This window comes from Cydia pomonella, chromosome 1, assembly GCF_033807575.1.
Source record: "Cydia pomonella isolate Wapato2018A chromosome 1, ilCydPomo1, whole genome shotgun sequence".
NCBI lineage: Eukaryota > Metazoa > Arthropoda > Insecta > Lepidoptera > Tortricidae > Cydia > Cydia pomonella.
In genome coordinates this window covers 30,040,196-30,067,892 of record NC_084703.1, presented here as the reverse complement: position 1 = coordinate 30,067,892, position 27,697 = coordinate 30,040,196, and the positions used below count along the sequence as shown (strand labels likewise).

General features: G+C 36.6%; 1 protein-coding gene across 2 annotated transcripts in view; it reads left to right on the top strand.

Moving 5' to 3' along the window:
- Positions 1-10,229: 10,229 nt before the first annotated feature.
- Positions 10,230-27,697, top strand: part of LOC133519309 (transcription factor E2F2) — a 49,965-nt gene continuing 32,497 nt past the window's right edge. Inside the window, exons 1-2 of one of the 2 annotated variants that reach the window (XM_061853348.1) lie at positions 10,230-10,975; positions 11,338-11,543. In XM_061853348.1, the coding sequence (XP_061709332.1) occupies positions 11,340-11,543 (204 nt within the window). In that variant the 5' untranslated portion in view covers positions 10,230-10,975; positions 11,338-11,339. The remainder of the gene's footprint in view (positions 10,976-11,337; positions 11,544-27,697) is intronic. The other variant, XM_061853356.1, reaches the window with a different exon arrangement.

The following is a 27,697-nucleotide window of genomic DNA, read 5'->3' as shown; positions in this document are numbered from 1 at the left end:
TCCTTAGTTAAGCTCCTGCATGAAAATAAGATAGACGTAGTCAACATTCAAGAAACGCATACTAAAGACGACTCTGACCTCGACAGGAGCGGGCGGCTTCCTGGATACTCCTTGGTAAAGGCTGTTCACCATCCTAAATATGGCATAGCTAGCTACGCCAAATCTAGCCTTGTCGATGTCCATTTAACGAGCTCCAGTGACCAAGATCTCATTTTCACAATTACTATACGGATTGGAGAGCTAACTATCACAAATATCTACAAGCCTCCTAGGGTAAGCTGGGCTCAGAGCCTACCATCAAGTCAACCACATCCATGCATTTATACAGGGGATTTCAATAGTCACCACACTCATTGGCGCTACAATCAGTCTGACGAAAATGGTGATGCTTTGGCTCAGTGGGCAGACGTCTGCGACTTACATTTGGTCTGTAACGCTAAAGATAGAGGCACTTTCCGCTCTGCGAGATGGAATAAAGAGTACAACCCTGATCTTGCTTTTGTCTCCAGAGATCAACTTGACCAACCACTGCCATGTCATCGCACGCTACTCCCGGTTTTCCCCAACAGTCAACATCGACCAATTATTCTACATGTTGGCCTGAAGCTGCCTCTTACCAATTCAATGCCACTTCCGCGGTGGAACTTCAGGCGAGCTAACTGGGAAGGTTTCAAGAAACAGCTTGACTCCAAACTTAAATCAGCATACCTGGAACCTACAGCCTCAAATTACGGGAGATTCATAGAACTTGTAATAAATGCTGCAAAATCCAACATCCCAAGGGGCTTCCGAAAGGAGTACATCCCCGGCTGGAATTCAGAGAGCGAAGAATTGTTCCAGAAGTACAAAGTCTCTGGTGACCATTGCACGGGGGCACAGCTATTAAAGTCCCTAGATAATGCCCGACATGACAAATGGAAGGCAACAGTTGAAGATATGGATTTTAAACGGTCCAGCCGGAAGGCGTGGACGGTTCTAGACAGCCTCACCGGAAAACAACACCAACGAAAGCAAAACAGCGGTGTGAAACCAAGTGCTATCGCTAACCATATGGTGGAGATGACACGAGCTAAACGCGACAAATTATTTACTAGGAAAGTCAAAATACACCTGAAGACTCAAAGAGACTTCTCCAAGGAACCAAAATCTTGCCAGACCCTTTGAGATGGACGAAATAATGAAAGCTGTAAAGTCTCTAAAAACTAACAAAGCTTCAGGCCCTGATAACATCTATAACGATTTGAAAGTGGTTGCAGTCCTTAAGCCGGGAAAGCCAGAAAATCAACCGGATAGTTATCGGCCAATAGCTCTTCTCAGCTGTACACTTAAGCTCCTTGAACGTGTTCTCTTGACAAGGATTGAACCGTTCATAGAAGCTATCACCCCTCCTGAACAAGCTGGATTTCGACCTGGAAGAAGTTGCACGGACCAAGTCCTAGCCCTCACGACCCACATCGAAACTGGATACCAAAAAGCGCTTAAGTCTACAGCAGTTTTCATTGACTTAACTGCTGCTTACGACACGGTGTGGAAACATGGTCTCATGAGCAAAGATTTCAGCGCGATTCCGAGTAGAGAGGTGGCGGATCTTATAAATAGCATGTTGAGCGAGCGGGAATTTGAAGTTTTCCTGGGAAGCTCAAAAAGTAAAAGACGGAAGCTGAATAACGGCCTACCTCAAGGATCAGTATTGGCGCCGAAACCCTTTAATCTCTACATCCACGACCTACCACCAACGGAGGCAACAAAGTTCATATATGCCGACGATATAGCCCTGGTCGTACAAACCAAATCTTTCTCAGCGGGAGAAAATGCTCTAACTTCGGACCTTACAAAGCTGGCAGAATATTTTAAGTTCTGGCGCCTAATACCCAGCATAAGCAAGACAGAGGTATCATGTTTTCACCTTAGCAACCAAATGGCGAACTTCCCTGTAATATTTATTCATTTATTATTATTTATAAGATACAGCCTGATGACAGACGGACGGACAGCGGAGTCTTAGTATTAAGGTCTTAGCACATTGTTACAACTCAACAGCATCTCGACTCAAAATAAAAATTTGAAATTAAAGCCTTATCTTGTATGTCCTATAGTACAATGTTTAAAATATAGGTAACTGTCGGGTGGTCTACGCGTCGTCCACTCGTCGTCCACTAAGATGAACCAAAAGTGAGTTGAGTTGGTGTGGAATTGGTATAGTGTGCGAAGACCTTTAGGGTTTCGTTTTGCCCTTTGGGTACGGAACCCTAAAAATGATTGCCCCTTGTCTTTTAGCGAAACTACGTCCGACCAATACCAATAGGGACCGTGCGCGTTGGAGGGTCTGCCATCTTGTGGCCTGAATCGAAACCATAAACATGTACATTTATACGTCACGTATTTTCTTGTGCATAGTGGGTTCTGCCATCTGGTGGGCTACATCGGAACAATAAACATCACATTTACGCCTCGCACTAAAAATCTGACGGCTTCTGTGCTGCCACCTACAGTTCATGCACGCTCGCTGAGTTGAGCCTGTTGAAGTTACGTCATGAAACAACAAAATCAAACCAGCGAGATTTTGATATTAGTTTTTTTTGTACAGATAGCAAGTTGATCCGCTAACCGCAAAATAGACCAAAAAGCATTGACATATTGGGGCCGTGCGAAGTGCATGGTGGGGGTAAGTAAAACGATCCCAGCGCATAAGGTGGTAAAGATTAGAACTAACTGCGAATAGCGTCTTTAACATTTCGTACAAGTTATATGGCTCTAAATGAAACTTTAATTTACGATTTATCCTGAAATATAAATAGAAATATCGCTGAAATATTCCAGGTCGCTATTCAGGCAAATTGGTCCCAGTGTGGGTCTGTTAAGCCCTTTTTATATGCTGTAGGAGAGCATCCTGTTGAAGGAATATACTCGATCGCTCTGTTTTTTACTTTTTTCCTAAACAAGATCCTCCTCGCAGTCTTTACATTACCTATTTCTGTCACTACTAGGAAGTTATATGTAGGGTTTGCAATTAGAATATTGTGATATTCTAATTATTCGAATGTCCACCAAAATAAATATCCGAATAAACGGATTTAGATAACACTGAAATTATGTTTTTAACTATGTTTTAATACAAAGATATTATATTACCCCAACCAATTTTAAATGATTACTTGATTACTATAATAGCTAACATAATGTTGTCTATAAAACCGTACTAAATAAAGAGGGTTTATATCTGGATTAGCTGGTGCATAGTTATTTAATGTATATATATTGTTATTTAAATTTTAGGATGTTATTTAATTTGATTTAATTTAATTTTAATTTTATTTTATTTAATTCTTTATGTAATAAATAAATAATAATAAATAATAAATATTACAGGACATTATTACACAAATTGACTAATTCCCACAGTAAGCTCAATAAGGCTTGTGTTGAGGGTACTTAGACAACGATATATATAATATATAAATATTTATAAATACTTAAATACATAGAAAACACCCATGACTCAGGAACAGATATCCATGCTCATCACACGAATAAATGCCCTTACCAGGATTTGAACCCGGGACCATTAGCTTGGTAGGCAGGGTCACTACCCACTAGGCCAAACCGGTCGTCAAAATGTAATGTAATTATGTGTAAATGTATAATGTATATGGAAATTTTCTGGATCAATTTTCATTCATTCATTCATAGTTGGAAATACATCCAATGCCTCACCTCGTGTTCATTCGTCATAAAATACTAACTATGAAAGCAATACTTACTTAATTACTCCACTGGATCAGTGACCCAAAAAGAATCTTGGCCTTTGACACAAGAAGAACGTCATTCTGTTCTATTCTGCACCACTCCACGCTAGTTGGATACTCCGAGGGCGAAAATGTGTTAGGGCTACATCGCTCCTGCGGTATATCTTCTCACAGTCCGATTCTCTCCCGTCCACTCCAAGTGACCAAGCCTGCGAAGTCGTGCGGCTCTAATCTCGCTAATTATATTGGGTGCCGCAACTAGCTACTCTAGCTCCCTATTTTTCCTACGCTTTCATCTTCTCTATCATCATCTCTGATAGGTCCCAGAATATTCCGCCAGAATTTCGTCTTCTTCACTAAGAACTTGTTCTTTTTTTCTGAATCAGAGTCCAAGTGTAATACTTACCCATGCCATTCATCAATATCTAATTATTGTCTTATAGACTCGAATCATGGACAGTCTACTGATCAGCTTGGACACTAGAACTCGATGAAGCGCTGCTGAGCATCTTAGGGCATTTTGGATTCGAACATCTATCTCCTCTTCCCGATTACTTAGGTAGGTCTTTTCTTTTCGATCTGCGGTGGCAGCATGGTTCTATTTTTATCACTTGTCACTATGCTCGTCACTTTCGCGCTTACATACTTGTTAGAACGTGACAGGCATGATGACAAATGATAAAGAGCCGACCATCTTAGCCCTATTCATTTGGAGATATTCTAGTGGTTGATTATCAGACCAATTTTCTCTCCTTCCTACTCTACGATCCTAGCCTTGGCTAGAGGCCTAGCCTTGGCCTCTAGGTCGCTTTTGTTTTGAGCCTATAGCCCCAAGTCATCAGCATATCCAATTATCTAATTTTTGCATTAAGCAACATTCACATACATGTTTAGATTAAGCAACATTCGTATTCATTGTATAAAGTTATTGCGTGACGTGATGTACAGTCAGCGTCAAATACGTACTTCGTAGCAGTCAAAGTAGCCAAATAGTTCGGTACACCATATAGGTATTTGTAATTTATTCTAAAGAGAAGGTTAATGTTGTGATAGGAGATTAAAAGTAAACAAATGAGCAGGATTAAGTCGGCGGTACTCAACCGACTAGAGTTGGGCTAATCAATATGTGTTATATGTGTGAATGAATATATGATAACATTGATAATCTTTAGTTTGCTCAGATTTTTTTTTTCAGATATTTTGCTCGGATATTTATACGTATATATATAAAATATTGGTTATTTTGTATTCAAATTTACGAGAGAATATTTTGTATTTATAATTTCATCCAATCTTATGCAATTTCTTTCATCTCCTGGTACATGCTACTCTACGTCTAGCCAATTCTTTATTTGATCTATGTAACTATTCTTAGAGTCTCTTTCCGCGATGGATTTCAATCCTACACTCCATTAATATTCGCATGAGATCGTCGTGTCGTGCTCCATTCCCTATAATTTGAACAATATAGTTTTCTGTTTCATTAGCGCATTGTAATATGCCTACTTGAATAATAAACTATCTTTATCTGTAAATTAAGAAAAAGTTTTTTTTTTTTTAAATAATACAGTCTCCTACTTTCTCGGAAAAAAATGAGGGCAAATTTAATATAATTTTGGTTAATAGCAAAATATCTTATTTTCTTACTGGGATGGATGTCAACGTAACAAAGAATTCAATCAAACAACAGTTACGAAAACTTGTCCTTTCAGGGAGTTCCAATTCCCACCCCACATCCCATTACCGGGCTTTGGAAACTAATCAAATTTACAATTGTAAACGAAAATTTGAGCACTTGTGAATGGTTAAATATAATAAATGACCGATTTCATATTTTGTTTTTAAAGTGATATTGACAGTGTCACACTTTTTACTACTAAGTTCTATTTTATTGTTAAGAAGTTATTTATTAACTTAAATTATAGATTTAGGAATACGCATTATGCAAAAAACTAGAAAAATATGCCATTTAATTAACTTTAATATCACTATACCAAACCGAATCCGGTCCGGCCGGATCCGGCCGGGTTATGGCCAAAATCCGGCCGGATCCGGCCGGATTGAAAATCAATCCGGTTTGCAATCCCTACTACGCGCCGATACAATACAATCAATGTAGTTTGTTTAAATTTTATTTTTAAGTATAATAAATATTTTACTTTGTTTTATTTGGAATTATTACATTATAACATTTGATTAATTATTATATTATGTTTTTTTTTCCTTTTTGCCTTCAACCTCGACAGCATGAGAGCATTTATCTTATTAATTGTAAATTGAATTAATTGTGACGTTATCTATGAAAACTGGATCTTTTGTCAAGGGCGCTTACGCCACACTGCGTAGCGCAGCTTTGTATTTATAAAGGAGCATCGTTGATAATGGCGTAACCGCCATCGACAATAAAGTGCCTTTCAATAAATAACGTCACAATTATACGAACTAACAAACAAATTAGTCAAAGACCGATTTTATTTATCACTTTTAAGGCAGTTTACTGAAACAGTAATCGACTTGCCTAGTTGGTTAGGTACTAAATTTAGTTACTGCAATAATCTTTATCTACATAAAATATACGAAAGAAAGTTGAATAAACTACATATGACAATATCATTCAAAATGGCTTCCTCTGGCCCTGACACAGGCCCTCAAACGACGAGGCCAGTCATCAACAGCGGCACGCACGATTGTCATGTCTAATTCCATCACTGTCTTAACTATGGCCCGCTTGAGGGAGTCAATATTTGTGTGGGGTTTAGCACAGGCTTTCTCCTCAATAACCTGCCATATGGCATAATCCAGGGGGTTAAGGTCCGGGCTGGAGGACGGCCAGTCTTTGTGGGCAATACGTCATGAAATTAAAAAAAAAATTTTTTTCGCCAAACCCATACGTGTGGGGTATCTATGGATAGGTCTTCAAAAATGATATATAGGTTCCTAATATTTTTTTTTTCTAAAGTGAATAGTTTGCGCGAGAGACACTTCCAAAGTGAAAAAATGTGTCCCCCCCCCCTGTAACTTCTAAAATAACAGAATGAAAAAAAAAAAATTATTTACATTACGATGCAAACTTCCACCGAAAATTGGTTTGAACGAGATCTAGTAAGTAGTTTTTTAATAAGTCATAAAATAAAAATATTTTTTTTTTCATCAAACCCATACGTATCTATGGATAGGTCTTCAAAAATGATATTTAGGTTTCTAATATCATTTTTTTCTAAACTGAATAGTTTGCGCGAGAGACACTACCAAAGTGGTAAAATGTGTGTCCAAAGTGGTAAAATGTTGAACGAGATCTAGTAAGTAGTTTTTTTTAATACGTAATAAAGGAACCCTTCATGGGCGAGTCCGACTCGCACTTGGCCGCTTTTTTAATATGTTGGTAGTGATGAAATGGTAATAATAAATCCAAGTTTTCGACCTCGAAAGCCCTTGGGATCATTATAAAGTACTTACATGAAAATCCATTAAGTTTTAGGACTATTTCAGTTTTCGTAAAAAAAAAACCACCGAGAACCGGAGTTACGGCAAAAGTCACTATGCACACTTTCAAGAAGATGAAATTTGCAATTAATTTACAATATAATCTTAATAGTCTTAGTGAGCCAAGTAGTTTCTACGGCTTCTCAAAGGTTTGCAAAATTTTGAACTAGAGTCTGGCTACTGAAATATTACACAATATTTTGGCGGGAAATTCAAAAAATCTTGGGCTGGGCACACTTTGTGTAGTTGGAATTATAGTTTTGATACTAGAAAATATTATTGATTTTCTGTGCACAAGTAAGGTACCTAATGAAATAAGTTAATACCTATACGTTGACGTTGACTCTAAGTCAGCTCACGTAATTTCTACCTCTATGTAAAGATATTTGTATATATTTTATATTTTTATATCAATTTACTACTGACCAGTCATTCCAAAGATTTCTTCTGAATATTAGTTTTGAGTATCCGTTTTTTTACACACTTGCCCTGTTCATGAGATTCAGGTATTAATAAATTCACGTACTTAATCAAAGTTATATGTCCGCAAACTATTATTTAAGCTCATAAATAATTACGATAATGTGCGAAGTCGACGTGAAGAGTTGTATAACGAAAAACTGCTATGTTTACAAGTCGTAAACAATTTAGTAGGTTGGTGCTCTATTAATATTTTGATACTTTAAGTACTAGTTCTAACAGTTACCTATATCTGATAAAGTACCTGAATTTATTAATACGTGAATCTCATGAGCAGGACAATCTCAACTCAAGTGTGTAAAGAAACGGATAAACTAGAAGTTCTGGAAAATATCGATAAAATCTAAACATTGGCACGTAACGAGTTACTGAAAACTAATATTTAGAAGAAATCTGTGCAATGACCGGTCAGTAGTAAATTGTTATCTTCTATCTATCTTTATAAATAAAAATCAAATACGTTTGTTAGTCACGCATAAACTCGAGAACCGCTGGACCGATTTACCGAAGTTCATTCTCGCGACGCGCCCGGTAATAGAGAGTTAAACCCGCAACCAATACAGAAATAAAACAGTAGCTAATTTTGGCATTGAAATGTTTGTATAAATCCAACCCCTAAGGGGGTTAAAAGGGGGATGTAAGTTTGTATGGGGTTCAGGTTTTATTTTAAGCTAGGAACTTGATACTTTCTAAACAGGTATTTTATTTAAATAGAAGAAAACGGAATTCAGCGTTTTTGAAAATTCATTCCCTAACGTGGTGAAAATCGGGTTGAAAGATTGTATGGAGATCAAATATTTTTTTGAGTGCGGGATTTGAAACTTTGCACGTAGGCATATTATTAAAACACAAGAAAAGTAATTTCAGCGTTATTGAAAATTCAACCCCTAAGGGGGGGGGGGGTTAAAAAGGGGATGAAGGTTTGTATGGGGTTCTACTTTTAGGGGACCTGTAATGACCATATTTTTGTAAACATTGAATTTAAAATATCTTTTGGCACACGTCACAGTTGACAGTTCGTATCTTCTACGTGTGTATGTAGTTATGTGTCAAACCGTAAACTGTGACGTCACACAATTTTCAAAGAGCGTTTTGGGCGCGAAAGCATCTTTCAAAATATATTTTGTTAATTTAACATATTTAAAGCCGTTTTAGTGTAAAAGTTGAATTTTAGTGCAACTTTTAGTTAATATAGAACGTAATACAAGCGTTTCAAAAAATTGGAAACAACCCTATTGCCGATTTCAACAAGAAGATCCCCCTTCGACACCCTCAAAGTAAAGTAGCACGAAGTCTGACGTACGAGGCGCGTAGCGAGCGCTTCAGGTACTTACTGAATAGAGTCCGATGAAGCTCGACTTACTATGATCCATGCCTTCGGCGCAATTTAAAGTCAGACGTAGCGTCACATAGAGGAGTAGCACTATGGTGCAGATAGGGCGTCTCGTAAGAAAAAAGTTGGGTGAAGATAGACGGACGATGCGCGCTGCGTGCTGTGCTCCAAATTGAAATACCTAGCAACCTACGCTGCCCTCATAATATAAGAGCCCTCACAAAAAATAAGTCTGGCGAAGCCCGACTAAATGCACTCTTTGAATTTGAAAATTGTGGCACTCTTATTGAAAACAAGGAGTATTGTAGCAACATGGCCAACATGGGGCGGCATAATATATAGGAATCGGCAAAAACGAAACGAAAACGATGCTAACGCACTGGGTTGCGTCTATTGCAGGGTCGAGGTGGACACTATAGGTAGCGGTGTCGCTTTGTAGACAAGCGCTCTATTCCTGCCAGTGCTGGCGCATCTAAGATGGCTGACTCACCAGGCTGGCAGTGGAGAGGGTGGTAGGGATACCGGAAACTGTAGTCTAATTATGTCTGATACTAACTATTGGGAAACGGAGATGCTTCTCTCATTGTGCTTGTAGGCTTCGAATACAGGTACAGGATTTAATAACGGGTTGCCTATTATCAACGCCTATACATTGGCTCCCTGTTCTTTTTCGTATTGCGCCGCCAGAAATACGCAGAACACACTCTGCCCCGAGGAAATGGGAGAAATTTACGAAAGGCATGCCTCCCATAAGCAAAACACTGGATTACCTCCCCAATGCACGCCTCACTGCCTCAGATCTCGAGATGCTTTTCTGGAGGCATTCAAGAACTGCACGCAATAACTGCGGATACCAGGGAATGGTTATCAAACTTAGATCTTAAACTATAGACATAGGTACACATAATGTTAAAGTTACCTTTGTAAACCTGATATTTATTTTATTTTTTCTATAAAGCCATACGAAGATAATAAACACTACTATTAGGTAGGTACCTTAAAGTGATTAAGGCGAATTAGCCTGCCTGTTTATACCATTTTTTTCTAATAGGTAACAGTTTTTAGATACCCTACGTAAAGCATCTTTATACTGCTAATTATAATAGGAAGAAGGAATTTAATAATTAAAAGGACTTTGTAAATTAGTATTTTTTCTAGTTGTAATTCGCACTGAAAGCGGTCGATCCGGAGAATTTATGTTTAAGTGTGGTGTTACACACGGAGATCCTTTGGATTTGCTTAAGCTAAGTTAAAACAAAGCCCATAATCTATAATTTGAAAATTTGTAAAACGACCAAAATTTGCATTACCTAATGTATTACGACTTAATAAATAAACCTAGTAGTGGTCTCAGTAATTTTATGAGGCAAATATTTGCAAAGAAATAGTTAATTAAATCACGTAATTATCGTGCCCAACGAGAGAATTTTTCGCTCAAGGGATGTAAAAAAATCGTTGTCTGTATTTTTTATTTATGGCTTCAAACGGCGTCGATGGAGGGGTGGAATTATGTTTGGAGCGGATAGAGCGCGTCCGTTAGGGGTTGCTTAGCTGCTACGCGCCTGCGCGCGTACTTCGCGCCACTCCGCTACGTCGCTTGTTAGCCAGTAGCCACACTAGCTAGCCAGATGTTCAGAAAAGCTTTCTGTCGATACTTTAACGCTCCTACAATTATTTAAGTAAAATGTGCATTAGGACAAATTTCATGTTTTTATTTCGAAGTCAATGGTCCAGATAATAGTTAAAACAATGTGTACTTTGTGAACTGTGCGTCTAACTGAAAATTATCTGGCGTCTTAATGTCCACGAGTTCGTTCGAGACTAACAAAGCGGCGGACATTTTATTTTGAGTATTCGATAATGTAGCGTTGCGTCGAAAATATTCATGTCGTTATATGGTTATAATTTAAGATATAGTTCGCTTACACCTTTCGTAAGTATAATTCTTTAATAATGGTTTTAATTTTGTAATATATCTTAATGAATATACCGCTAGAAAAAGCGGTTTTGCAAACGTATTACCCTAAGGATGTCGACATATTACGGAAAAAAATGTTTTATTAAGAGTGACGTGGGCAATCTGAACATTCCATGATATAAAAGTTTTATACCTATTACATAAAGCTAATTTATTTGATATCGACCCACTCAGTTTCGGAGGTTCTTGTCAGTTATCCGCGCGCAAGGCGCCTCTAACCTCTACTCTAAACAAATTGTCACGATTACAACACCGTTTATCAAAAAGTAGGCTATGAGTTTATATGATATTCTGTTCCTTTTATTCCTTTTCAATAGCGATGCCGAGGGGGGTGAAGCGAGGGTCGGCGGAGGGTGAGGGCGAGGTGGTGGTACGCGTTGGGGCGTCTCCGTCGCAAACTACGCTTTTGGATGACAGCCCAGGCCAGCCCATCAGTTACCATCTGCTTGATCACGGCTATGGCGCCACACCACAACATCAGATCAGAAGGGAGGCACCTTCTGCACCACCAAAGACATCTGAAGTAAGAACCCTTTTATTAATTTTCTTAAGTACTATATTCACATGGGTAAATTGCAACCAGTTTATTACAATGATCATTATAGTATAATAACATTTTTATTTGAACCATATACTATAATCTATATTTTTACAAGTAAACTGACACTTGTAAAAATATATATTTTTAGCCAAAAATAAAGTTGAAACAACAAACATTTCATTTAAATATCAACTTAACTTCACATGTATCAACAACAAAAGCAATAGTATACCTTTTTTAACTGGACCAACTGCTTTACCATACCAATACAGATTAGTGGAAATTGTATGTTGTCGTCAGTTGGGTAAATAAAGAATAGCAGGTTTTTTAACACACTTTTATTAGGTTGACCTGTATGTAACTAACTGTGTAATGGAATCTAAAGTAACTATCCTCCAAGGATTGTAGCATCATGAAAATTGGCAGCTGTATGTAGTTCTGATGACAATACAATAATATGGTACTGTTGAACTGATCTGATGATGGAGCCGGAAGATATGAACTGGAACTTCATGATGGAAAATTGTATCATAGCTGTGTTTGGATTTGTTAGAAAAGTCTTGTAATGAACTTTGACCACGATTAGGTTTAAGGTCTGATGATTAAGCTGGAAGATAGGCACTGGCATTACACGATGGAATATTGTATCATAGTCGTGTTTGCACTTGTAAGAAAGGTCACAAAATGGACTTTGAACACGATCAGGTTTCACATTTATAAAAGCGTGTTTTTCTAGTGTTTTTATTAATTTTTACATACTTCAATGTATAACTGAAGCGCTGGTGGCCTAGCGGTAAGATTGTGTGACTTGCAATCCGGAGGTCGCGGGTTCGAACCCCGGCTCGTACCAATGACTTTATTATTATGGTTATTTGTAAAGCAGGCAGGCAATTGAAAAAAAACTGATAATGCCTGTATCCACAGTCATCAATAAAGTTTTCAGTGTTGAGTAGAATTTGCATTGTGCGCATCTAATTTATTCTTAAACTTATTGACACTTTGGGCCGATACTATATCCTCTGGGAGTTTGTTCCAAGCTTTGACCACTCTGTTGCTAAAGAAGTGTCTATGAGGATTGTTGTAGGACCTGCAAGACACCAGCTTATACTGATGACCTCTCAGACGGTTGTTGTTATTGCGCTCTAGCATCTTATGAAAATCTTTGAGGTCATAGTGTTGGGTTAGTATTTTGTATGTCTCAATCAGGAGTTTCATTTGATATTATACTAGTTGCTTTTCGGTGAAGGAAAACATAACATCTGAGGAAACCGAATTAATCCCAACAAGGCCTAGTTTACCCTCTGGGTTGGAAGGTCAGATGGCAGTCGCTTTCGTAAAAATTAGTGCCTATACCAAATCTTGGGATTAGTTATCAAGCGGACCCCAGGCTCCCATGAGCCATGGCAAAATGCTGGGACAACGCAAAGAAGAAGACTTAAATGTATAACTTGCCTAATTGGGTTAGATTATAAGCAAAACAAATACTTTTATTGTTGCTTAATATATTTAGTATGAGTGTGATTTGGCTGTATCATTTCGGGTACTAGCTGCTATGGATCAATCAATCAATCAATTTTTCGTGTTATGGCTCTATCACGGTGTTGATGGTTCTGCTAATGTGGAGGTTGGATAAGACACGGCTAGTATATGAATCTTATTATATTACAGTGTTCAGTGGAGTATCCAATCAATGCAACATACAACTATTAAACAATATGAACACTATGTGCAGAACAGAAATTATTTAAATTATTTATGTCAGTGTGAGGTCATGTATGACATAAAACACAACGTTTTGTTTTTGTTTCTTTAGTACATCAATCGGCTATAATTTTTCTGAATTTTTTTCGGTACTAGCATTTTTATGGTACTTGAATAAGCAGTGTTAAATCAAATTGATACTAGATGGATGAAAGTAACCAAACCCATACTAGAAGGCGTAAGGAATATGAGTATAATATGTATAGCCTAAATATATAGGGTGTTACATTCAGTGTGGATCAAACTGAGGACAATGATAGATGACTATAAGAGTTACCAATATGACCCTTATTTATGTTCAGTGATTAGTGGTTTCGAAGAAGTTATTGAAATTTTTCTCCATAAGTATATTGATAATCATCAGAACAGATCCTAGTTAATCTGGTCATTTTGTCAACTGTACCTCTCCGGGACTGCCAAATGATGGTCCCTATATATAATGGATGGATGGTGGATGGGCATATTAAAAGTTATAATGGTTAGGTTAGCATGACTCAGAAGAACGCAAAACACTAACAGTAACCAAGGAAACAACTTAAATTTATATTCTAGGTAACAGTCTAACAGTTGAGAGTACATGGCAGGGAACTGATAATTATTTTGAGAGATATCATAACTACTATATTTTTCTTTTTTATACTACGTCGGTGGCAAACGGGCATACGGCCCGCCTGCAACAACGCCAACTCAACAACGCGCATGTATCTCCCCTGGAGTTGCAGGCGTAAGTTAGGTCATAAGTTCTGACCTGAAGGTTTTGACAGATAAAATGTAATACAAAGCTTTTAATAAAAAAAGTTTGCCATGATTTCAAAGCTTGTTTTATGCTGATCAAAACGTAATTTAATTAGTTTAAAGTTTAGATCGCGTTGCCATTTAATACTTGTTTACTTTGGGATTGTCGTTAGACGCAAGTACGCGGCAAGATTGTGAAAAATAATATTTTATAAAAGGGAGGTAAAATCAGTGTCACATTAATAAAATAGGTACAATTGTTTATTTGTATGAACTTACTTTATTAGAACGTTATTTTATCACCAGCATTTAGTTCTCCGACAAGTCTGTACTTCAGCTAATAAATACGGGTTTAAACTTAGGGTACTTTTCAGTGACAAGCAAATTTTTGACTGCCATCCAACAAGTAGGTTGGTAAAACACGTACAGTTGCAATTTTGGCGATACTAATACACATAAATTATTAATTTTAAGAAAAATAAAAGATCCGGCTTTTGTTTTATGTAATATTTAACCATGTAAAAAAAAATATATGGACCAAAATTACCTTGAAGGAAGGTTGGAAGAGCGAAACTACTGTATAAGTATAGCAGCCATTCTCAAAGTGTGCTCCTCAAAGCTTTTGTGGGGGATCCATGACAAAAAAAAAAACAAAAACCAGCTCTTCTATATGTCTGGTCCACAGTTCAACAGTGACGAACAAAAAATAATAATTTGTGTTCCCTCAAATATTTCTCTTTCCAACAGGGACCGTCACCAAATATGTTTGAGAACCACTAGTGTACAGTGTAATGTATTTGGCATAGCCATCTGTTAGGACAATCTTACACAAACTGACCTAGTGCATCAGTAATCTCCAGTGGACTTGCGTTGTGCGTGCTAGACGATATATATAATGTATAGATATATGTTGAAAATGTCCATAAATATGTTTGAAAACTCACAATAAATGCCAGTGTCAGAATTTGAATCTGGGAGCTCTTGCTTCGTACTCTTCGTAGGCTCCGTAGGCTAACTCCGACTATGAGTGGAAAGCAGTAGAGTGGCTTTGTTGAGTATTATCTCAGGGTTCAATCACCCCCTTAATATTTGTCTATGTACTGGACATATAGGTCGATTGGATCCACATAACTTAGGCTCAGGATATGCCATAATTTAAACTGCAGAACCCGTATAAAAACTTTTATGGCCTTATGTCACATAAAAGTAAATCATAAATATAATTGTACAGCATATACCATATCAGAATGTTTGTTGTAAATTTTAATTTTAATATTCCTTTTTCAGCAGTTGTTGGAAACAATAGTTAATTAGCCTTTCGACTATTTTTATATAACATTACTCAAGAACCAAAAAAATGTTACATAGTTATATAAAAGTCGCGAAAATCTGAGAAATGTCTGTATTTGTATTATTGAACAATGGTATTTTTGATTGATATTTCTCAGTGCTAAAAATGAAACAAAAAAATAAATAATTCGATAGAAAGTATCACATATTCACAACCCCTGAAAAAGACAGGCTACTTTTCATTAAAACAATTAACTATAAATAAAAATTAAGAAACCTTTACATATCATTTATTGTTTTCATTTACCGAACAAAAAATATAATTATTATTCTAGCTAAAAATAATCATCATGTGCATTTCACTGTCAAGATGTTTTACACTTTCTTTCATGTCAACAACATGGAGATATAAAGTGGAGCACACTCTAACTTTTTTGTCATAGTAAATTGAACCTTATAGCTTATAAAAAAAATAACACGGTATTATATTTATACACCGGGTTTAGTTTTTTCCCGTTAATTTCAAGGGTGCATTCTTGAGCTTAAATTAAGGAACTTTCTCAAAGACACCGGAATTCTAATTCACTCCATTTCGGAGATGATCAATAATTTATTTTTATCTTAAAAGGCCCTCACGAGCGTATACACTTGCCTTAGGGCCTGTTTACATATTAGTAGTACGAGTGTGTACATTTGCTACTAAACGTAAATACTATCTCGGACGATTGATGTTCGAAATGACATTGATATGTCACGAATTCAACTGTTTGGTTGAATTAAATGTAATGCCCGTGTTACAACAACGCTATATGCAAAATTTAATTACTTTTTATAAAAATAAAAGACAAATAAAAAATTATAAAATAATATATCTTTTTTGGAAATTAACTATGCCATTTTTACCCCATACCCCGGAGTTAACGGAATTCAATAAAAACGCGGTGTATATATATAATATTCAATTTGTAGTTCCGATTCAGATGCCGCTACGAAGTTTGAGCGAGACCGCGCTATGCACGTATTAAGCAACGTCCAGCTCGCACATGTGTGTTATGGGGCAGCCTTATCAAGTAGCACGAGACACCCTTATCTGTCTAATCTCACTTACCACTAAGGATAAAAAAGAGGGTAGTTTTCCTTGCAATCGAGAAAACCAGCACAATATGACCTCGAGACCCGTAGAACCTTCGTAACTAGAGAGGGCACTAAACGCGTGGTCCAATCCTTTTAGCACAACTGCTCGGTGAGCCATATGAAAGACACTCTAGGCTAGCTGCCTGTTATGAGCTGTGATGAGCGCAGATACGTAGTACTTAGCCTACCCACTGTAACTTAAACCTTAACGTACTGCTCATTGTATAATTAACGACTGCGCTTGTACTGGTTTTTCTTAGTGTTGGTCACAGATGCGCTTGATAAGCAAGTGGACGTACATTAAAACACAACAGACGATTGCGACAGGCAGGCGTTTGCAATGCCCTGATTGGCTATAAGATTCTAGCATCCCTTCCTAGTGTAATGTGCTTGAAATAGTATTGTAAAAATGGAAACACAAAGAAATATGGTCACTGTACAACGAGTATAGCGCAAGAAATATGGTCACTATACTCGTTGTACAGTGACCATATTTCTTTATTTTTGGTGGATAAAAATGTCAATTTTTTAAAGAAAAAAGTACCACTTTCACCACAGAAATATAAATTCAGTCTGTTCGGAAAGAGAAGAGTTCTTGAATGTATTGGTATTGGACCCTATGCATTCCACGACTCTTCTCTTTCCACACAGACTCTATAAGAAGTGGTTTGACAGCTAGGCGCGTTGGCTCTATTTTCTGATCAAAATGATCAGAAAGCACGATCACATTGTCATTTGATGTACAGCCATTGCGGTGTAAATATCAAAGCAAAACGCCGGCTTGCGCCGTAATTACGTGCAAAAATCACAGTACCACTGTAAATTTAAATAATTATAGAGTTACTTATCACAGGTAAGACAAAAATTATAAAATACGTTGTCCATTGCCGGACATTTGAAAGTCATCCATTGCTTGTTGTATGTACTTTCTTCATTAATGTTTTCAAAGCTAACGCGCAATGGGCAATGAACATGTGAAATATGACATTAGTATCAATATTGAAGTAATATATCAAAATATTAGCAGCGAGGAAAGCGATAGAGCTGCGACTCAGTCGAGGTTCTTAATCTTATCGTATCGATATTTCAATGTAGTTGTATATGTAGGTCACGAGTATTGAGTAAGGATACGAATGAAACGTAACAGAGTCAGACCAAGATAACTCCGATTCTTATAGCGCACACGTGCAAGTTTTATTTAAAAGCAAACATTTTTAGAAGTTAACACACCTAATAAACATTATTGCGAATAATCAGATTTCGTATTTTTTAATGTCCATTCAGTGTGCAAATTTGTTCACTATATTATTGCTGTTTGATTTATAATTATAACCACATTTGGTTTGCTGTAAATAAAAAAAATCATTTTTGTATATAAATGACCTTGTTTATTATTTATAAACAAACAAAGGTTTTTATAAATGGCATCAGCAAATATTTCCTCTTTTTCTAGTTTTGTTCTATGGAATTTATCTAAAAAGGCTAACGTCCAGATCTTAAAATACAAAAAAAAAAACAATTATTTGACACTGCATATTGTTAGGATTGACTCGGAAACTTGAGAGCCTACCGCGAACACCGAAGTGTCTTTTACTCCAATTACTTTGTTGTTCACGGTTATAGCCCTGTACTGGTGCCACCTGTAAAAATCTACTATCGGTCAAATCGATTGCCTATCTATTTCGCTTACTTAAGACGCTTACGATCTTTTAAAAGTTGGTGCGGCGGACGCTATAGGCTTAGTACATTAAAGAATCAGGTTGGCACAGAACGATATAAACTGAATTCTTAATATATCTTAAGGTACACAATATATTTATTTATAACTATAGAAATAAAGCGAGCCCTTCATACTTACCAGTCCAGAGTCGTGCATTCGTATCGAAATGTACGAGCATTTAATTTTGCATTTCGTGTAGTGATAATGATTTATTTCAGTTCAAACGATTTTTACTCTAAATTATGTAAATATTGCAAAATATTCCAATGATGCAATATAGTCAAATATCATTCATTCGTGCATGTACATTTATCGATTTAACAATTTTTGGTGTTGCCCATCTCTATTGAGTGAATGAATGGACGAATGAGTAGTTTAAATGGCTGTGAAAATACCTTCGAAAGCAAAATGCCATGTCTTATAAATATCGTATGAAGATAAAACTTTTTTACTTAAGAAGGTACAAACACATTCAGAAAATTCGGTTGTAATTTTTACTGTGTAATTACAATCAATTTAGCGCGTGTGTGTACCAACCAGTGTGCAAGATCGCACGTGTAAGTGCACTGTCTATGTGTGAGTAGGCCTTATGCGTACAATATTGTAATTTTAGTTGAAATGCACACATTTTTAACTGCGGCGACATCGGTCACTATACTAACTGACGATGACAGCGGATCTATAGATATCTAGTATGACTTTCACCATTTAATGTGTTGTACTGCTGATCTATAATGATGACATTGATGACATATTCAAATATGGCTAACTGCTCAAAAAAAAACAATACTATGTCGGTGGCAAGAAAGCATATGGCCCACCTGATGGTAAGCAGTCACAGTAGCATATCTTTTTTTTACACTGACAAAGTATCAAACGGGAGGCGATGACAATTATTTTTTTATTTTATGTGTTTTGGTGGCTGTCATTCCTCAACCCACCAAAGCAGCGGCAGCTGACGTCTAGGAGGGTTCATCATACCAATCCGTTAACCACTACACGAGTTTTCGGCCGGGAGGCCATTGGTCATGAGAATCTGTTCCTGGCTCGCGGTCTATAACCAGTTCGTTGAATTTGTGAATGTTAGCCTATATGAAACTGTACACAGATTTTTATTTACATTCGTTTCTTACTTAGAATTGTCTACATCTGTCACAAAAAGGACTTGTTGCTAGGGACGTTCGCGTTCGTTTTTAACCAACTTCAATTTCACAGAAGGAGGAGGTTCTGTATTCGGTTGTGGCTTTTTTAAAATGTACGTTCACCGATTACTCCGACACCCGTGGTTCGATTTGAGTAATTCTTTTTTTGTTTGAAAGGAGTTACTTCCAAGTTGGTCCCATTTTAATTTGGTTCTGATCTGATGATGGGATCCTTGAGGAATTGAGAGAACTCCTCATTTTTTAAAGGTACGTGTATGGTGATTTGGGTGTTTTCTTAAGAAAACCGGGCATTTTCTCTCAAAAACCACCAATCTGATGAAGTGGATCTGATCATTATTTTAAAATTATACACATTACTATATTTTTTTAATGAAACAAGGTATGTAACATTTTCATTCTCGTTCAAAATTCACTGATGAAGTAAATCAATTCAGTGCATGAAGGTGTCTGTCAATTGGCCAAGTAATTTTTTATCATCTTGTTTTCGTTTAAGAATCCGAAATTCCATTACCCCGAAACTTGTTTTCGAAATAATCATATACATAAATTTAAAGTTCAATCAAAAATACTGTTAACAGGAGAATAACCGCGTCTCATTACGAGTACTGACACTTTTATATTATGTGAAATGAAATACACCTCGACATAGATGAAGATGCTATGATTCAAATACATGACACGTTCTTCCATGTCAACGGAGTAAAATTGGAATAACATGCTTAACACTTTCATCCATGGAGAGTTTTAATTTTTTGTGTGCATTAACACGTTCATCAATTGGGTTTAAGGCTTTTATGGCCTAAAGACATGAAATCTGAAATGATGAAGCTATTCATAATAAATACAAATCCATATTTATTGCATAAAAACAAAATCTGAAAAATATGGCATAGCACGTTCATCCACTCACGTCTTCAATTATACAACAATTTACCTATTAAAAAAAAAGGCTGGTCACCGTTAGGTACGACGACGAGCGAAGCGAGGAGGAGTGTTAGGTAGAACTGTGACCATATGGGCAGAACCATATGTCTCGGAAATGGTATTTTTGCTTGTCCATTTTCACTAGGCGTTTATATGCCTTCAACTAATACATGGAAATCATACCAAAAAAAGAGGCGTTGCCTTACATCAAATGTGGTAGTTCTGATTTTTATATATATTGGTAGTGATGGAATAGTAATGACAAATCCAAGTTTTCGACCTCGAAAGCCCTTCGGATCATTGTGTATATAATATACAGTACAGCGAGGGAAATTGTTATAACTCGTATCTCTTGTATATCTTTGATGGACCAGGCTTGTCCTTTGGTTCTACAGCATTCCTTTTGGGGCCAGCGTGTGTGGTTAGCATTTCTTCGTCAACCTGATCAGGCCGGTCGAAATTGTCATTAGATGGTGGATTATCAATGAATGTTTTTTCAATGTTGGCACACATCTCCGGTCCTGTATATTCTCGCAGGATTGAGCATTGCTGTAGTTGCACACAGCTGAGCATTTGAGTCCTGCTTTCCTGCAACCACAAGTGCTGGTAGAACCTTTTTTGCAGTTACAGTTAGTTAAAATTTTTGCAAACCTTTGAAAAGTCGTTATCTTAGAAACAATTTGGCTTACTAAGACTAAATTATAGTCAGTTAATTGCAAATATCATCTTCTTAAAAGTGTGCACTTTTGCCTTAACTCCGGTTCTTAGTGGAAATTTTTTACAAAAATGAAAAAAAAAAAAACCTAAAATTTAAAGGATATTTCATGTACTTTACAATGATCCCAAGGGCGTTCGAGGTCGAAAACTTGGATTGGATTAAAAACAGCTACCTCATTTGATGTTAGGTAAAATGTACCAATTCCATGGGCTAAACATTACGATGTTGGTTTTTATTAATAAAATGGTATACAACGCGAACATTATACTGGTTGCCTGTTATGAAAATACAGTATTTTGCTACTAAACTATTATTACTTTCGAAATTATGCAATTCGTTTTTATTCTATTTATTTTTATACCAAATCATCATTTCTGAATTTCAAAATCATGCAATTCAAATTATGCAAAATGAAATTTCACAAAATGTTATTATTAAAAACATTACACACCCTGTGGAGGTAGACGGGGGTCTGAGGTTGAGGGTTCGAGGGGGCGGTGAGTTGACTGGTCGGGGACTGGAGGGTTGAGGAATCGGGGGGTAGGAGATGAGTGATCAAGGGTTGGAAGTTGAGGAATTGGTGGTTAGGATTAGGAGTTAAATGGTTTGTGGTTAAGGGGTCAGGGAATGGCGGTTGAAGGTTTGGTGGTTCAGGGCAAAGAGTCAAGTAAGTATATAGGAAAAGAGAGCCGTCTAGAAGCATTTTAAGGAAACTACCTAGTTAGTTACTAAATTCTGGTACTGCAATAATCTTTATGTACATAAAATATACGAACGAAAGTTGAATAAAGTATATATTAAAATGAAGTACACAAAATCAGGAATTACATATGACAATATCATTCAAAATGGCCTCCTCTGGCCTTGACACAGGCCCTCAAACGACGAGGCCAGTCATCAATAGCGGCACGCACGATTGTCATGTCTAATTCCGTCACTGTCTTAACTATGGCCCGCTTGAGGGAGTCAATATTTGTGTGGGGTTTAGCACAAGCTTTCTCCTCAATAACCTGCCATATGGCATAATCCAGGGGGTTACGATCCGGGCTGGAGGACAGCCAGTCTTCGTGGGCAATAAAGTCAATTTGGTTCCTTTGAAACCAGGCTTGAGTTGTTTTTGCCTTATGTGCAGGAGCTGAGTCCTGTTGAAAGACCCATGGCTGGTTTTGAAATAGGGTGTGGCTTAAGGGCTTCACTATTGGTTCGAGAACGGTTTCCTGGTAAACTTTGGCCCCAGTTTTCACACCTTTTTCACAGAAATGAACCTGTGTTAGCCCTGAGTATGACACACCCAGCCAAATCATCACATAAGTGGGATGATGTCCTCGTTGCACTCTCGGAACAGCCGCAATAGCAATCTTGACTGTTTTTTTGCATACACTCTGTCATTCTGGCGGTTACAACATTCTTCAATGGTAATTTTTTTTTCATCTGTAAATAGAATTTTTCGGTGGCCATTTTGTGCGTACCGCTTCAATAGCACGCGACTTCTCTCTAGCCTCATAGTCTTTAATCGTCCATTAAGCAAATTTTTTCGGTAGCATTTGTTTTAACGGAAATAAAAAGGTTGTAAATCGAGTAACAGAACTTAGTAAATAGTAACTAACTAGGTCATTTCGAAGCGCTGTCTCTAATTTGTATCCGAAACTATGTATGTGTGCGTGCACATCTACATATGCATCTGTATGTGTAGGTACATTCGTACTACATAATATTAGGTCTACTTGAGCGGTTTACAAGTTAATTTTTTGTTTCATTTCTTGTAACTTTGATGCTTTTTTGTTTACAAGATATCAAACAAAATATTAATTTGTAAGCCGCCAAAGTAGACCTAATATTATGGAGAAAAGTTTTAAAAGAATGGTATAAAAAAAGACTAATTTTTTAGTAAAGTAAGTATATGTTTATTGCTTTCAATCTTGTATAGTAATAGACTAGGTGTTGTAAGTACTTGAATTGTAATTTTTTTTACCATTGTACATCTTTGTGTACAAAGCTGCATTAGCTTCGTCTTATGTGACCTGTGTCTCAGTCTGATTTAGAACTCGTTCATGTGCGCATTGCTGACTTGCCTAGTTCTTAACTGAGCGTTTCTTCTTTGACCTTACATCCAACTGGACTTGAATTCAAGATATTCCGAAGGTAAAATAAGGACAGGTAAAATTTCAGGCACAGGATATCTTGTTACGCACGTACCTCCATAGATGCACTCTATCTCGTCTAACTTAGGGGAATCAAATTGCAAAAATCTTGGCAGTGTCATCGGATATATTTGTTATAAACAAAATTAAAATAATCATCGCTTGTTTTATAATATTTGTTTGTATAATGAGCGTTGAGGACATTGATGTACGTAGTAGGGGTAGATGAGGTACCAGGCGCTCGATCGTGAGCCACAAAATATAGGTTCCGGGACCTATATTGAATTAGTCGTACGGGTGACGCTGAAGTGTCAACATTGTCTTCAAATTCGATAAAATATTGCCAAAGAATGCCGTGTTGTGCCTTTTTCGAGTGCTTCAATAGCTCCAAGCACAAAAACAAAGCTCACGGTATCAGTTTTCATTCGTAAGTACTGTTATAACATTTGAAAACATAATTTTTTCTAAATAATATTTAAAATTTCCTTGTTATTGAGTGAGCGCGACAGCTAAATAATGCATTTCCCATGTGAGAAACACGTTTATCCGAGTCTCAAGTAGGCATGCCCGCTTCAAGCATTGTAGAGTCAGCAATTTTTTTTATAAATATGCAACTTTTTAAATCATGTGCTCCTATTCCTTGAAACTATAGAATGTAACCGGTTTTTATTTTAATATACGAATAACCTGTTGTTAACCAAAAATCCAGTTTTTCTGATAGTATTTTTAAAACAATATCTTGCATTAACTTGAAACCCAAATATCGGGAATAGTCCATCAAAAATGACTAAATAGTACTTGTACAACAATAGGAAAACCATGGACAACATTTTTAACCAGAGCTTGGATTTACAATTTTAATATGCGAGTTATAGTGTAGTTTTAAGATGTATTTATGTACATATGTTGAAAACTGTGTAAAAAATATTTAGAACAGATATTAAATCAATCAAATTTAACCTATTTAGTACCTGGGCGATCGAGCTTTGCTCGGTTACAACTATTTATTGTAATATGGTGGTGTATAGGTGATAATCTTAACTACATTTTTTTACTAAATTAAACTTGTATAAAACAATAAAAATCAAAAAATTATATATAAACTTGAACATATAAAAAAAAAACAAAAGTTAGTCATCGGGCGAGATTCGAACCCGTAACACTCGTTTAGCAGTCCGCGTCTTAACCCGCTGGACCAGACGGACAGTGGCCGGCAATACGAAATTAGCGACCATATTCTGCGTCGAAAGAAAAACGCATGAAAACTCGAAAACACGCGTTTTCCCAAACATAAGACTAATCTAGATAGATTCTATACCCCCGAAAACCCCCATATACCAAATTTCAGCGAAATCGTTAGAGCCGTTTCCGAGATCACAGAAATATATATATTTATATATATACAAGATTTACTTCCTTTTATCATAAACAAAAGAAAGAAATAATAATCAGCTCTATTTGTCAAGTAAAATGTATGACGACTGGTCTGGCCTAGTGGGCAGTGACCCTGCCTATGAAGCCGATGGTCCCGTCCCGGGTTCAAAGTTCTGATGATGGAATCCATGAAGAATTGAGGGAACACGTAAAATCTTATAGGTACACATATAGTGATTTTTGTAGTTTTTGTCTACAAATTAAGCATTTTCATCCAAAAACTGGCAATTAGTGTAGTGGGACTGCTGATGATGAACAGAACGAAACTCCCTAACTACATATTTACCGTTTAACTATTTGTTTTAATTTGTCCTCTTTGTAGAGCAATTAAAGTGATGAAAATGAAAACGATGAAAATCAGAACGAATACTTTAAATTGAATATTCTAATGTAAGGGTACGCTTACGTCTCAAATCGAGAAAAGTGGGACATTGCTAATTTCGCCTTCGATAGGGAATGATTTAAAAAAATATAACTTTTTGCAATTTTTTTTAACTAAAAATGAGTATGAACGTTAAAAAAATGAAAACTATTATGTTTAGAGAAAAAACTTTCACTTATTTCTATTTTAAAACGAGCTGCAGCAGTGGAAATGCCTAGCGATTGAATTGTGAAAATTAAAAATGATGTTCGGTTTCGTTTTTGATACAATTTTTTTCTCTCCATACATTATAATTTTCCTTTTTATACCGCCCTCTACGCATATATTTTTTAATTGTATAGATAAACTATCGGTTTTACATATAAAATACATACGGTTTTACATATTTTATTTAGTGTGTTAGCGAAAACAAAATTGTTTTCCATAAAATAAATAAAGTGCCTATTTATTTTAATTTCGTACATATTTTATAAATATTTGTTGACTTACAACTTGTCCAATATAAGTGAATCCGTATACGTATCGTAACTATGAATAAACAAGGTTCACACTTTTATATTGGTTCTCTTGAGTCGTGCGCTCGGCGAACGATTGGAATATATAAATACCAGGAGTAACTACGAATTACCAGTGATTACATTGTCTCTTGTCAAGCGTACCTATCTTTTCCGAAAAACCATCAGAAGTGAAACCTCGAGATCCCTATCAACTGAGATCATATCGTTATACTGGTTTTCTCGAGGCGACACGTTAGTAGAACATAGTGAATAGTCGACCAGGGTTTCAGAAGTAAAAAACGAGGGTCAATTTCATGCTTTAAAAATATGATAGTCAATAATTTGATATTAATCTCAGTGTAACTCGCTCGCTCAGATATTTGCTTGAGAGAGACGGTCTAAGATTAGGTAATATCAAATCATTGATATTTTTAAAAAATCGAAATGATAATATCACTTTAAGACGACAATGTAAGAAGTATGTACGTCTCGCCTACACATTTGTATAATGTTATTAGTTTTTCTCTGTTGCACCTCGAGGAATACGCAAAATATAGGGGTCTCGCTTGCGCAGCACTGTTAACTATATTTGGTTATCCTTGTTGCTCGTTGTGCACATGTACATTATAATGGTGTGTAGTATTTGCAAATGAATGGGTGCTGGACCAGATTTTAGTTTTGTCAACTATTAACGTCACATATCTACCCCTTTTACTTACATCAATGGTTGAGGAGCCTGGTATTTTCTTCTGACCTTCGAAAATATCTAAACCTGCCTGGAACACTGTTAAAATGTTTTCCATTGTAATTTCCCTATTTGAATTTGACTCGTGTTTAATGCGTACTCAGATTATACTCTGCTCTGCACTTTAAAATTAATAGAGAAATGATAAATAAGTTCATGTCAATCATACCTATCTCTGTTTACATTTTTTGACAGTAAACAACAGTTGTTAGGTAACAACATTATGAACAAAGATAGGTCTTGACATACGAGTTATATGCAACCTTCTTTATGTTGTATTCATGCCTTTAAATTGTACCAATTTTATAGTGACATCTGGTGATGTAGTTTGCACAATGGGTAGTCAACTTTACGCAAAAGTAGGTTATCGGATCCCATTAATAGAAATCGCCGCCATCTTTACTAATGTTAAATACATTTCTAAGTGTTGCCCCCCTGGTTCTGGGTCAAGGGTTTCAGTGATCAGGGGTTGTGCTATGAGGTGGAGTGATCGGAGTGTTGAGGGAAGATTTAGAGTAGTGGCCGGAATGATTTCCCAGATGATTACGAGTTTTTATTAAAGTTAACGAATTTAGTGTAAAACATGATTGTGATTTTCATTCATGCGTCACGTGTCACTCAAACGCTCTTAAAAGTCTTCTCTTTGAGTTTCTTCTTCAGATTCATTTCTTGCATGTACCTACCTACAAAAGGTAGCTAAGATGGTGGACCTATTTTTCCTAAAACCATTTTGCGATTAGTGAAAGATGTTGTATTTCTCGCAAAATGAGTACAATCGTTAACTCATTGCCATATCAAATATTTTTGCTCATGTTGGTAGGAGCGAAATAGGGCGGTAGTAATTGGCATCAGTTTTATTACCCTTTTTAGGGTTCCGTAGTCAACTTGGAACCCTTATAGTTTCGCCATATCCGTCTGTCTGTCTGTCCGAGGCTTTGCTCCGTGGTCGTTAGTGCTAGAAAGCTGAAATTTGGCATGGATATATAAATCAATAAAGCCGACAAAGTCGTACAATAAAATCTAAAATTTTTTTTTTTTTAGGGTACCTCCCCTACACGTAAAGTGGGGGTGAACATTTTTTTTTTGCTTACAGTATGGGATATCGTTGGAAAGGTCTCTCAAAACAAATAGGGGTCTTCAACAAACATTTCTTGATAAAGTGAATATATTCGGAGATAATTGCACCGAAAGAAAAAAAATGTGTCCCCCCCCCCCTCTAACTTTTGAACCATAGGTCCAAAAAATATGAAAAAAATCTTGGAAGTAGAGCTTAAGAAAGACATTAAATGAAAACTATAGCGGATATGATCAGTTTGGCTGTTTTTGAGTTATCGCAAAAAGTTTCCCCTTCATAGTAAAAAGACGTACACCCACAGTTCAACCCTTGGTTAACAATCTACCATACTTTAAGCTCCAGTTTAGCTTATTGTGACGGAAGAGTAACTACGGAACCCTACTCTGAGCATGGCCCGACATGCTCTTGGCCGGTTTT